The following is a 14,731-nucleotide window of genomic DNA, read 5'->3' on the forward strand; positions in this document are numbered from 1 at the left end:
GAGAAAGATAAAGTGGAGTAGTTGCCCAAAGCAACCAATCACATTTTAACTGTTAATTCAAATATGGTGTTAGAAAAATAACAGTTACAGTAGAAGCTGATTGGCTGCTATTGGTCACTTCTCCACCTTATCTCTCTCTCCAAGGCTTGATACATCTCCCCCACCACAGAATTTCCGACATAAGAGCAGCATGGCCAAGCAGATGGTGACTGTTTTTGTGGCCTAGACCGGGGACTAGTACACCAACCAATATCTTCATCAAGTGCTGGAAGCCATTTCCAGACACCGTCCAAGAACTTGCACTCGACAATGCACCTGCTCACAAGTCCAGGACAGTGGTGGATTTTCTAGCCCATGAACACATCCAGGAGCTTAGTCATCCTCTGTTCAGTTGAAACCTGGCCCCCTGTGACTTCTTTGTTTTCCTAGAAATAAAGCGCAAGATGCGTGGGATTCATTTTGAGTCACTGGAAGCTGCAGTGGAGACCTTCATCCAGCACGAAGAAGACAAATCTGCTTCAGACTAGTCCAGCTGCTTCACCAAGTGGTTTGAGCACATGCAACTGTGTACAAACTCCTCTGGTGAATACTTTAAAAAAATGTAATGCTCACTGTGTTTGTAAATATAATACTTTTTGTGCATCCAGAAACTTATTGCATACCCAGAGTATGCCATTGACACGTAGCTGGACACATTTTGAGATGTGTACAGCTCTAAGTGCTCCATTTAACAATGAGACATAGGGGTCTATGTACTAAGCAGTGATAAGAGACAGAGTGAAAAGTGATAAGGTGCCAGCCAGTCAGCTCCCAACTGTCATTTTTCAAACACAGCCTGTGAGATGACAGTTGGGAGCTGATTGGCTGGCACCTTATCACTTACTTATCACTTTTCTCTCTGTCTCTTATCACTGCTTAGTACATAGACCCCATAATCCTTTTAGCACTCGATAAGATGGTGTTAGCAGTACAGTCCCCATTGCAAGAAAAAGCTGTTCCATCTTCAGTGAAACCTTTCTCCGCTGGGTGTAAGTACAATGTTAGGCATGTGCATTTCTCGCTAGCCTGTTGCTGGCAGAGTTAGACTTCCAGCAACACAGCAAAGGATGCCACCGAGGAAAGGGACATCATGTGACCTCGCAGATTGGTTAAAAGTGAACCCCTAGGGGTAGAAAGTAATTTTAAATGATGGTGGCATATTCGTTCAATTGACTGCGATTATGAACAAAATATGCCACTGGCAATAAATTACAATATTAAATGGAGTCCTGATTGAGAATGGAAGTTTGCTATTTTTGCATTCACTTTTTCTTGAGTATTAATTAATAAATATTTATTTGTTAAACCCTTAAAAAAATGTCTTACCATCCATCATTGTAAAACCTCCAACATCATTGAAATCACCACACATTCCACAGGTTTGGTTGGCATATTTGTTTCGGTTCAGTTTCAACTAAAATATAAAGATTTTGAAGAAATAAATTATATTTTTTTAAATTATAAGGACATTTATTTTTTCTATTATGTTTCTTGCAAAGCATTTTTCTAATTGATTCTAAAGTCAGTTTTTACGTCTTCCTAAGCCCCAGTGACATTTTATCCATTGTTCTTGTATCAAAAAATCTGAGTTTATTATCTATATTTCAGCATGTTTGAGACTTTGGAGTATGGTCTACAGAGAAAAACAAATACCCTACATAGTACTTTGAAAGTAAGGATTATCTGCCTTTTTAAGGGATGATCACAAAAATCAGGAGATGCCGAAAATAAACATATTACTGGGCACAAATAACTGGGAGCAAAGTTTTCATCTATATGAGTAGAAGCATCTTTGAGATAAAATACATATTAAAAAATTATCTACAGAATGAGAAGGTGCTTGATCAATATATTTATTGATCAGTGTACACAGCATTTAAATGCCTACAAAATCTCAATACTGTAGTAAATGTGCTTTATTGAATATTAATTTGTAAAATATAACTCACTGCTCCTAAAGCCATGACTTTGCAGAGCTTCAATCAGTAACCAGATTTTCCATAAACAAATATACTCTTTCACGTTTATCAGCCATGTGAGTATATACTCACAAGCTTAACTGTAATTTTTTAAAGGTAAGAAGTACAGTAGGTTAAATAGCAATCCATACTTCGTTCTATTCCACTGAATCTGTGAGATTCATGTTATAATGTTACAAAAATTAATACAAACAATGATGTAATAACAGTTTCACTGTGAGGTTAGAAAAACTTATAATAAATTATAAAATACCTGTAGACTGTCTTCTCCATTCCACAGAAGGACAAGACCACTGGAGGCTGCAATCCTCAGGTTAACGCCAATTTTGTCAATATGAACTCTGGACTTTTCAGATGGTATTTCTGTAATCCTGCAAGAACAGATAAACCGGGGATCATTTCATAAGTGGCTGTTGTGTTTTGAAAAGCAGATTAACAGCTTCCAATTAGTAAGGCTTAAAAAGAACTTACAAGACCCCATCCATCATAATGGATTTATTTAATATCTCCACCACCACTCCATCGATTCTCGCTGTGATATGGCTTATAAGAGGGACACTGTTTTTAATACTCCGTCTGATCTGAATGTTGAAGTCTTCACTGCTGCTCTTGCAATGAGAAGCAAATACATAGTTGCAAGTCCCAGGGAAGTGGTATATATCTCCAGCAAATGTCTTGAAGTGGTAATTTCCCCACGTGCTGCAAACTTGGTCACTATGACTTGCAAATTGTGCTGCAGGTCAGAACAATAATTAAATCAATGGAAGTCACAGCAGAAAAAATGTTCATGACAAGTTACCTGACCTCCTCCAGTTTAGGAAATACTATACTAATATAAAGACTTTAGGCACTTAATTTATCATGTAAGCAATGTGTGGTTATAAGAGTTTGCTTTCATGTGAGTGGAGCTTTTGCAATCACCTGGAGATCTATAAATCATCTCAAACATGACTCTGGGTGACCCACCTGACATACAGACATAATCTTTGTCTTTTTAGCTTAGATATATATAGTTCCAATTTATACAGGTTTTCCATTGGCTAAAATCACTTGAATACATAGTAGGCAATGGGATTATAGGGTTAAAACAAACCAAGAAAGAAAGCGCTTGTAATCAATATTTAATGGTCAAATATAGAGTAAAATCACAAATAAAATAATAACATAAAACACCAGCCGGTATTTAAAAACAATTTATGCTAACATGGTATTCTAAAAAGTCCCAGCACAGGAATTGGTTAATTGCTCAGATCTATTGACGTTATGCAGTCGGGAAGCCGGTGGACATAATCCCGACAGCCGGCTTCCCGACTGCTTTATCCTGGCAAGGGTTAAATGACAGGCGTCTAAATCTAGACACCTGTCATTTTACCAACGCCGGGAGACCGAAGCCCGGCATCCCAATCAAAGGGATTCCGGGCACTGCTGCGGACAGCTACGGGGGGGAAGGGTTAGGTTTAGGACGGGGGGGTTAGGGGCTTAGGGTTCGGCACTTCCACCCGGAAGGTTAGGGTTAGCCTAGGGGAAGGGAGGGTTAGGGTTAGGCACCCCCGGGAGGGACTTAGGGTTAGGCACCTCCCAGGGGACTTAGGTTTAGGCGGCGGGGAAGGGAGGGTTAGGTTTAGGCAGAGGGGGGATTAGGGTTAGGCACTGGGGGGAAGGTTAGGATTAGGCACCCCTAATGAGGGTTAGGGTTAGGGGGGGATGTTAGGTTAGTAAATACTTACCTGGGGACGATCAGGGTTTTCACCCATGTTGGGCAGCCGCTGTCGGGATTTGAATGTAATTCTTACCGATTCCCTTAGTGATATTTTAATGTCCCATCCTGGCCAGGGAAAATAGGTTATCATAATTATCTGTTTTTCATTCAGCAAAAAAATGGTTAGTATGATTATTGTTAACTCCTTGATCACATTCTTTAAAAGTGAAGTGAACTCACAGTGATGTGCCTCCCGGCTGCTTGTACAGTCCTAATATGCAGCCATGTCTAGACCGGAAATACTAGCTATAGTTATTCTATATTTGACCATTAAATATTGATTACTAGCAATTTCTTTTTGGGGGTCTATTCATCATACGGCCTCCGATGATGAAGTATTGAATTCGCTGTGAGGGATAGTTTAGTATCCAACTCACAGCCGGGGTAACGTGATACCAGAGCAATTCATCTTTGCTCCGGTGCGCTAACAACTGCTCTGAAAAGCAGCTGTCCCCTCGGTTAGTATCGCAGCTACAGAAGTAGCTGCGTTACTTCCCTCCTCCCCGTCATCCCGGCTACGCATGCGTGACCCACGGTCATGCATGCGCAAAGCCGCCGGTGAGGTAGTGAGGAGGTGGCGGAGAGATCCGCTTGGATCACTCTTCGCATCACTGGAACACCTTCCCATAGGAAGGAGCAGGGATCCAAGAACAAGCGCCATCTTAAGATGGCGCTTGTTCTCGGAAGCAAACTCCGAAAACTGAAAGTTTTCGCAGTTTGCTGAATATCAGGGGGTCCATTTGGGAGCCCTGATGATGAATAGCCCGGTAACCTAAATATGCGGAAACTAGCGTTTCCGTATGGTTACCAGGCTATTTATCGGTTAATGAATAGGCCCCTTGATTTGTTTTGTCTCAATAAAGGTTGAGTATTCTCTATGATAGAAAGCAGCAAGTAATCAAGTTATTGCACTGATTAATGTTTAAGTTCCTGGTGTTCCTTTGCGGTTTTTTGATTATAGGGTTAGCTATAACACTGTGAAGCAACACAAATAAATAATGATGGTGATAAAACATATTAACTTGAAGGACAACAAAGGGCATCTTATATGAAAAGGGGGCCTGTGTGCAGCCTTCAGCATCCCCTAATCTCTTTGTGCCTGCACATGTGCAGTGAACGCCTTAGCACTGTGAACTAGCTTACTGCACAAGTGCATATCTCCAGGAAAATGGTGTCGGTGCCATTTTCCCAGAGATTTCTTCAGGGATGGTCGCACAAGTATATTCAATGGGTGCAGGATGTACAGTGTTGCCCCCCTGAAACCAAGTTCCCCTGTGTACTGCACACCCTGCACACATTATAGATATGTTAATGGAGACAGTACAGAAACTTAGCAATCTCATTACTAGTCACATCTATATCGAAGAGGGGAAAATAAACTACATGCATTTTCTATGCAGTGAACTAAATATGTTGACCCAATGACAAAGTCAGTCTGAAGTTCTCTGATGTCTTCTCCTAAGGACCTTCGTGAACATGTTATATGACGCCTTGGGGTATATTTACAAAGGGCGAGGTTTGTAAGTGGAGATGTTGCCGAAGTCAGCCTATCAGATTCTAGATTTTATCTTCTATAAGGTGCAAGATAAAAGTTAAGTAGAATCTGATTAGTTGCTATGGGTAACATCCCCACTTCTAAAAACCTGCACTTTAGTAAATATACCCCATCTATTCTGTTTTCATGCATGGGGCCAGGCTTACATTTTATGATCTTTACCTTAAAGTCTGCTCTCTCTTTGCTTTACAGCATAACTAATTGTTGTATATACTGTATATAATTGAAATCTGGACCCACATTGATAGAGAGCTATTTTGGGTTTCTTGGAGGTATTTAGAAAACCACATTCTCTTACTTCACTAGACTAAAGTAGGTAAGTCTATGTGCACACTTCTGCAGATGCCATGCATAGATAATCTGTACCAGTTAGGAAATTCTAGCCTCAGCTTTTTATCACACAACCTATCAAGCATATTATAGCAAGCTACTGTATACAAAATGCTGTAAAATTTAGATGAGTCATCAAGCCAATATGGTTGGGAATCCTACCCAAATTTGCATTTATAAAATACACATGATACTGAATCTAAAATGTGTTTCTCATGTTTTTAGATTACTTACGTATTGAAGCTGCAGTTGGCATCATTGGCTGAAGCATAGAAAGACCTAAAATACAGGAAATGCAAATAATAATAACTCCCATTTTAGTAAATCATGTTCAATCACCTTAACAGTGTATTTTGGTGTGTTCATGAAGTCTTCTCACTTATACCTGGAAATCAGTAACCTACTCAAATTAAAACCTCAGCTAAAGGGGCTTTATTGAATCACATTAGGCGCAATGAAGGCTTCTAGTTATCTAACTCTTTTATTTACTGACTGAACAGCTTAGTGGAATGTTGATTTTTGGTGGTTACTTTTATTCCTGCTGAATTCTGCATTGCACAGATGGGCACACATTTATTATACATTGTTTCACTGTACAGTAAATCTCAGTTAAAATAACTTAACCAGAAGCAAATTCCTATAATTTTAATTATCCAGGCTTTTCCATCCACATAATGCAAAGAAGGGAATATCCTATTGCAGATGTCTGGAGCACCTGGTTGGTCATGGAACATTAGCATTGGTATCCCATTGGCAGGGCTAAGGAAGACCTGCCAATACAGGGTCTGATTCAGCTTTGGGAATAGAGTGAGAAAGAGCATGTAACGGTGCACCAGGACAAACCATGATGCAATACAAGGGGTGCAAATACATACATTTTATTTTGCATGCAGGGTAAATACTGGCTGCTTTTGCATGTAGCCCACAAATACTGCACAGCTTTATTTTTACACTGCAACTTAATGTGCCCATCCGCTAGACGATTAAATTGAGCGATTGAACAATTACGATATCGTTATAGTTCGATCGTTCGATAATCGTTTGAAAATCATTTGCAAATTGTTTAAAAAAGTCTAAAATGCCCAGCGATGCACGCTCCCATTGGTTGTTTAGACATCTATCATCGGGCAAACATGCTGGACAACCTGACGTTAATGTCAGGTTCAGCATGTTTGCAGATTATTGATGAGCCTACACTGAACGTCTGCTCATTCTATTAAGGCACATCACAGACTGACAAACGACTGCACGATTAATTTGTCGTAATTGTGCTGTCGTTTTGAGGTCTGCTAGTGGATGGGCAGCTTTAGATATTAGTTTGGACACACTCCTCCCAAATCTAACTATCTGCACATATTACATCTGCCCCACCTGCAGTGCAGCATGGTTTCACCAATATGATCAGTTACATGCTGTTTCTCACTCTATTCCCAAAGCTGAATCCGGCCCTCAGTCCATATACACTTTGTGATTAGAGATGTGCACTGACCTCCGTATTTTGGTTTGGAATCTGGATTTATGTTTGTGTTTTGTTTTTGTTTTTTTACAAAACTTATTAAAATTTTTTAAAAACAGCTACAATCATGTAATTCTTGCAATCAAAAACCCAAAATTCAGATTTAAAAACCAAATTCCAAACCCCTGGAATATCAGAACCACAACGCGGATTTATCTGGATCTCTTTAGGAGATGAGAACTGCGACCCGGATCTGTCCAGGATCACGACATTCGGGTTAATTTGAATTTCTGGAGAACCGAACTACACATCTCTATTTGTGATAGGATTCAGTGTTGCTCAAAAACCTTGGCTTTTAAAAAAAAAGTGGTAAAAGAGATGCGGAACATTATCACACTGTAGAAATTAGGGGTGTGCACCGGCCACTTTTCGTGTTTTGTGTTTTGGTTTTGGATCTGGATTGGTTTTGCCAAAACCACCCTTCCGTGTTTTGGGTTCTGGGTTTTGTGTTTTGGATCTGTATTTTTTTGAAAAAAGCATAAAAACAGCTAAAATCACAGAATTTGTAGGTTTTTCTGCTCCTATGCTATTATTAACTTCAATAACCTTAATTTCCACTCATTTCCAGTCTATTCTGAACACCTCACACCTCACAATAGTGTTTTTATGTCCAAAAGGTTGCACCGAGGTAGCTGGATGACTATGCTAAGCGACACGAGTGGGCAGCACAAACACGTGACCCATCTAGGCGTGAAACTGCAGTGGCAGACAGGATGGCAGTTTGAAAAACTAGGCCCCAAACTGTACATAATGCAAAGAAAAAAAAGAGGTGCAAGATGGAATTGTCCTTGGGCCCTCCCACCCACCCTTATGTTGCATAAACAGGACATGCACACTTTAACAAACCAATCATTTCAGCGCCAGGGTCTGCCACACAACTGTGGCTGAAATGATTGGTTCGTTTGGGCCCCCACAAAACAAGCTGGCAATTAATGTGTCCCTGCACAAACTGGCTCTACGGAGGCAAGATGTCATCCTCATCCTCCTCATCCACCGATTCCTCACCCTCTTCAGTGTGTACATCCTCATCCTCACAAAGTATTAACTCGTCCCCACTTGAATCCACAATCACAGGTCCCTCTGTACCTTCTGGAGGCTGGTCTCCCTGGAAGAGCTGATAATTCATTTTGATGAACATCATCTTCTCCACATTCTGTGGAAGCAACCTCCTACGCCTTTCGCTGACAAGGTTCCCGGCTGCACTAAACACTCTTTCGGAGTACACACTGGAGGGGGGGCAACTCAGGTAAAATAGAGCCAGTTTGTACAGGGGCCTCCAAATTGCCTCTTTTTCCTGCCAGTACAGGTATGGACTGTCTGACATGCCTACTTGGATGCTGTCACCGATGTAATCCTCCACCATTCTGTCAATGGTGACAGTATCATATGCAGTGACAGTAGACATGTCAGAAATTGTTGCCAGGTCCTTCAGTCCAGACCAGATGTCCAAACTTGGTCCTGCCTGCCCTGCATCACCGCCAGCGGGTTGCTTAGGATACCTAAGTTTTTTCCTGGCAGCCCCAGTTGCGGGAGAAAATGAAGAAGGAGCCGTTGACGTGTCACGTTCCGCTTCAGCTGACAGTGTGTTCACCAGCAGGTCTTTGCACCTCTGCAGGCTTGTGTCGGCCGGAAAGAGAGACACCACATAAGCTTTAAACCTAGGATCAAGCACGGTGGCCAAAATGTAGTGGTCTGATTTCAACAGATTGACCACCCTGGAATCCTGGCAAAGCGAATGAAGGGCTTCATCCTCAAGTCCCACATGCCGAGCGGAATCGCTCCGTCTTAGCTCCTCCTTCACTTTCTCCAGCTGCTTCTGCAAAAGCCTGATGAGGGGAATGACCTGACTCAAGCTGGCAGTGTCTGAACTGACTTCACGTGTGGCAAGTTCGAAGGGCTGGAGAACCTTGCACAACATGGAAATCATTCTCCACTGCGCTTGAGTCAGGTGCATACCCCCTCCTTTGCCTATGTCATAGGTGGATGTATAGGCTTGTATGGCCTTTTGCTGCTCCTCCATCCTCTGAAGCATATAGAGGGTTGAGTTCCACCGCGTCACAACCTCTTGCTTCAGGTGATGGCGGGGCAGGTTCAAGAGTGTTTGCATTCGCTCCAGTCTTCGGCACGCAGTCGCTGAATGGCGAAAGTGGCCAGAAATTTTTCGGGCCACCCAAAGCGTCTCCTGCACGCCCCTGTCGCTTTTCAGAAAATTCTGCACCACCAAGTTTATTGTGTGAGCAAAACATGGGACGTGCTGGAATTTGCCCAGATGTAATGCCCGCACAATATTGGTGGCGTTGTCAGATATCACAAATCCCCAGGAGAGTCTAAGTGGGGTTAGCCACTGGGCGATGATTTCCCTCAGTTTCTCTAAGAGGTTGTCGGCGGTGTGCCTCTTACTGAAACCGGCGTAGCCTGCCTTGTAACGAGCTGGCGTTTCTGAGATGCTGCTACTGGTGACGCTGCTGCTGTTGCTGCGTAAGGTGATACATCTACCCAGTGGGCTGTCACAGTCATATAGTCCTTAGTCTGCCCTGTTCCACTTGTCCACATGTCCGTGGTTAAGTGGACATTGTGTACAATGGCATTTTTCAGGACACTGAGGACACTTTTTCTGACGTTTCTGTACAGTCTCGGTATCGCCTGCCTAGTGAAGTGGAATCTAGACGGGATTTGGAACCAGGGACACACTACCTCCATCAATTGTCTAAATCCCACTGCACTAATGGCGGATACCGGACGCACGTCTAACACCAACATAGCAGTCAAGGCCTCAGTTATACGTTTTGCTTCAGGATGACTGCTGTCGTACTTCATCCTCCTCGCTAAGGACTGTTGGAGGGTCAATTGTTTAGTAAAAGTAGTGGTGTTCCTACTTCCTCTCTGGGATGATGAACGACTCCCAGCAGTAGCAACAGCAGCAGCGGCAGCAGTAGGCGTAGCAATGCAGGATCCTCCGGAGGAATCCCGGATAGGAGAGTCAGTCATGCCAGTGACATGGCCTGCAGGACTACTTCCGATCCTGACTAAGGAGGAAATTGACGAGGAGGGAGTTGACGGTGTGGTTTGCAGGCGCTTGGATACAACAGGACAACGGGATTTAGGTGTCCCTGGACTGCTTACGGTCTTAGCCAAAGTTTCTGAACTTGACAGTAACTTTTTATGAACGCGCTGCAGGTGCCGTATAAGGGAGGAAGTTCCTAGGTGGTTGACGTCCCTACCCCTACTTATTTCACCTTTACATATGGTACATATGGCAAGACAGTTGTTGTCCGGATTTGGATAGAAATATTGCCAGACCAAAGAGGTGGAATGTTTGGTCTTCTGCCCAGGCATGACCGTGATGGGCTTTTTCATCCCACGGACAACAACTGTCTCCCCCGGAGCCTGATTTAAACAAACCACATCACCATCAGAATCCTCCTCGCCACCTTCCTCCTCAGCGCCAGCTACACCAGTATCCTCATCCTGTTGTACTTCAACAGTGACATCTTCAATTTGCATATCAGCAAGTGGACTGTGGGTGCTCCTTTCAGCACTTGCAGGGGGCGTGCAAATGGTGGAAAGAGCCACCTCTTCCCGTCCAGTGCTGGGAAGGTCAGGCATCGCAACCACCACCACACTTGGACTCTCCTTGGGGATTTGTGATATCTTCTTAGAAAGCAAGTTCTTCGCTGTGCTTTTGCCAGCTTAACTCTTTTGATTTTTTTAGTGGGAGGAGGGCTTCCATCGTCATGTGAAGCTGAACCACTAGTCATGAACATACTAGGGATCGACCTTAGCCGTTCCTTGCCACTCCGTGTCATAAATGGCATATTGGCAAGTTTATGTTTCTCTTCAGCTGATTTAAATGTTTTTTTCAAGGTCATTTTCCTGAACTTTGTCATTTGGGATTGTATGTGCCCTCTACTATGACATTGGGCATCGGCCTTGGCAGACGACGTTGATGGCATGTTATCGTCTTTGTCATGTGGCAGCAGCTTCAGCACTAGGAGGAAGTGTTTCTTGATCTTTCTCTATTTTATTTTTATCGGAGAAAGTTTGGTCCTCCATTTATGTTATATCGATTTGATATATACGTGCGGCTAAACACAGAAAATATTTTTTTATTTTTGCTGGAGAGTAGTGCACTTTGTGGGTTACACCAGCCTTTAAGAAATGAGCCAGCCGGCTCTTTACTTATGGGACACAGGCGCACGCTTGGCGCTGATCCTTTGTTGATGCACGTGCGGCTACTGCGCACACAATTCACAAACACAGAAATTTTTTTTTTTTGGTTTGGAGTGTACTTTGGGGGTTACAGCACCCTTTAACGGTCAAGCAAGCCGGCCCTTTACTTATGACACAGGCGCACGCTTGGCACTACTTTGTTGATGCACGTGCGGCTACTGCGCACACAATTCACAAACACAGAAAATAATTTTTTTTTTGGTTTGGACTGGAGTGTACTTTGGGGGTTACAGCACCCTTTAACGGTCAAGCCAGCCGGCCCTTTACTTATGACACAGGCGCACGCTTGGCACTACTTTGTAGATGCACGTGCGGCTACTGCGCACACAATTCACAAACACAGAAAATAATTTTTTTTTTGGTTTGGACTGGAGTGTACTTTCGGGGGTTACAGCACCCTTAACGGTCAAGCCAGCCGGCCCTTTACTTATGACACAGGCGCACGCTTGGCACTACTTTGTTGATGCACGTGCGGCTACTGCGCACACAATTCACAAACACAGAATATAATATTTTTTTGGGTTTGGACTGGAGTGTACTTTGGGGGTTACAGCACCCTTTAACGGTCAAGCCAGCCAGCCCTTTACTTATGACACAGGCGCACGCTTGGCACTACTTTGTTGATGCACGTGCGGCTACTGCGCACACAATTCACAAACACAGAAAATAATTTTTTTTTTGGTTTGGACTGGAGTGTACTTTCGGGGGTTACAGCACCCTTTAACGGTCAAGCCAGCCGGCCCTTTACTTATGACACAGGCGCACGCTTGGCACTACTTTGTTGATGCACGTGTGGCTACTGCGCACACAATTCACAAACACAGAAAATATATTATTTTTTTAGCACTTGGTGGGAGCACCCCTGATGGACAGAGCACCCCCTGGACAACACTACAGCACCCCTTTAGGACTGGGACACTGCACAGGACTTTGGAGTGGACACAGCCCCTATGGAGAACTGACTGCACAACACAGTCCAGCCAGCCCCTATGGACTTTGAAGTAGTGGACACAGCCCCTATTAACAACAGCAGCACAGCACAACACAGCCAGCCCCTATGGACTTTGATGTAGTGGACAACAGCAGCACTACACTACACTACACTACACAGCCCTAACTCCCACCCTCCCTCTTCACTGTCCACAGCCGAGTGAGAAAATGGCACCGACGCGGGTACCTTATATAGGATCCAAAACCCGCGAGACTCGGAAGGCGGGATGATGACGTTTTGCCTCAATTTCAGATCCGAGTCAGGTGGGAAAAGTCGAGCCTGACTCGGATCGGACTCGGATCGGGGGGGCTCGAGGGGGGTTCGGATTTCAGAAATCCGAACCCGCTCACCCCTAGTAGAAATACAGTATTGTCATATCTAACATGGCAGCTTTACTATTTTGTGCTACCAACTCTTAAGACAGATGGTGTCTACGTCCAGGGAATTGTATCACTATTTATAACTACTGTAGAAAATGACATCACTGGGATGACTGATTCAGGGAATTAATTATACAGAACATTTTCCTCAATGCTTGTCTAGTGTCAGTATTGTTCACCATCTTCTCAGTGACTGTGGTAAAAATGTATGAATGTACAATACATAAGACTGTCACAACAGGTATTATAGCTACTTATATGTTGTTTATTTAGTTGTTACAAATACACAAAATAACTGGTTATTTGCTTTATATAATAACATATGCTTTATATTAATATTATTTACTGAGATACCATATTGGCAATCATCTCTATATTGATAATATTGTCTGACATTAAATAATTATCTATTAAAATCATTATTAGTGCTTACCAAGTTGATTCCAAGAAGAGAAAACCCATATCAGAATCCATAGCTTTGCTGGACCTTTAACTGAGAGAACCATATTTGCACAAGCAAAGCTGAACTGTGTGGTTAGCTAGCCCAACTTATATTGCCTAGAACTTGGCTGTATCCCAGATTACACTAATAGTACATCCCATTTCTCCTAAGGTTTCTTAGCATGTTGCTTGATTTTAACCCTTAAGCTATTAAGGAAAAAAAAACAATCAGAGAGTAACTCCTTAATTTTAGACTATAAAATAATATGTAACAAGTTGAATTCACAGTCTGATATAATGAGGAATGACCTGCGACAATGGTTAGGTGGGTATTTTTGTTTTAACCATATAGCGGGATTCTACTCGAGATGAGGGGCGATCAGCACTGGGGACAATTTGAGTATAGTGTGAAATGAATGTATAAATTTTTTACTTCCTACAGTGTGTGTGTCATGTCTTTATTTTAATATTTCTTTTACAGGGAATCTATAGGCACTAGCAGGCCCTTAATGCACCGCATGCTGTAACGTGTAGTTTTCCAAGTACCGGCATGCAAGGCAGGCTGTAGTATTAATGTAAAAGTCAATACTTTAAATCTATTCTTTACCAACCCCACACTCACCGCCCTGGGTGCAGGGGATAGCCCCGGGCTTCAGCCCTGGCCTGAGGTTAGCTGGAAAAGGACCAGGGCTGGATCCAAGAGCCCAGTGCTGGTTCATTAATTAGGGGGGTCCCTATGTATTTTTCCTGTAATTTTTGAATCAGGACTAGCTCAAATAGCCTGGGGCTGGTTATGCTTGGGGGAGGGGGGAAACACATTTTTTTTCTCTGATTTTTATCTCTTTCTTTACTTTTACACACACATACTGTAAGCCTTCACAAATTACACTGATCTGTGCAGACTTCATGTTCAGGAGTGTTTGGCCATTGTCAGACAGAGACAACACATAGGAGATAGCCTGATTAAATACAATTGCGTAACACGATTCTGTCAAACTAGATTCTTTGTAAATTTGAGTGTTTTATCATAAAAACTTTCAAGAATTCCAGTGATGACAAACATGTTTAAGCTTGACCAAAACATGATTCTTAGTAAATTTACCCCTTAGAGTGAGAAGGTGTTGCATATGAGGTTTCAGAAGATGGCTGACTATGTTAGGCATGCTAGTGAATGAAAGAGCAGTAGCAGGACCAACACTTGAAAAGGAAGGCCATGAGCTGAGCCTTTCCTTTCCACTGCATTTGTTGTATGGAATGTCGCCAATTTTACTTTTTTGGCACTAAATTTTCCCTCTATTAATAGAGGTGATGTTTTCTTTAACATTGTGAAATATTGATTAGATTTCAGGTGCCCTTTCTTAAACTTTATTTCCCCTGGACCACCTTTAGTAAGATGGTGAAGTACTATCATGACTGCTTGCAGCAACCCCAGCACTAGTACTTGGTTGCTGCTCCTACTCTACTATTAACTGATCCATATTTTCTCACAGTGCTCCTAGTAATGGCACTCT

General features: G+C 42.7%; 1 protein-coding gene across 1 annotated transcript in view; it reads right to left on the bottom strand.

Annotated features, from left to right (window-relative positions):
- The window catches only part of LOC148525219 (uncharacterized), a 135,565-nt gene extending 122,280 nt beyond the window's left edge, over positions 1-13,285 (bottom strand). Inside the window, exons 1-5 of the mRNA XM_088471029.1 lie at positions 13,213-13,285; positions 5,897-5,941; positions 2,490-2,751; positions 2,272-2,389; positions 1,366-1,453 (exon numbers count right to left, since the gene is read on the bottom strand). Coding sequence (XP_088327155.1) covers positions 1,366-1,453; positions 2,272-2,389; positions 2,490-2,751; positions 5,897-5,941; positions 13,213-13,285 — 586 coding nt within the window. The remainder of the gene's footprint in view (positions 1-1,365; positions 1,454-2,271; positions 2,390-2,489; positions 2,752-5,896; positions 5,942-13,212) is intronic.
- Between the last annotated feature and the right edge of the window lie 1,446 nt (positions 13,286-14,731).

Source organism: Taudactylus pleione, unplaced genomic scaffold (genome assembly GCF_031769625.1).
Source record: "Taudactylus pleione unplaced genomic scaffold, aTauple2 ptg000109l, whole genome shotgun sequence".
NCBI classification, from domain to species: Eukaryota; Metazoa; Chordata; class Amphibia; order Anura; family Myobatrachidae; genus Taudactylus; species Taudactylus pleione.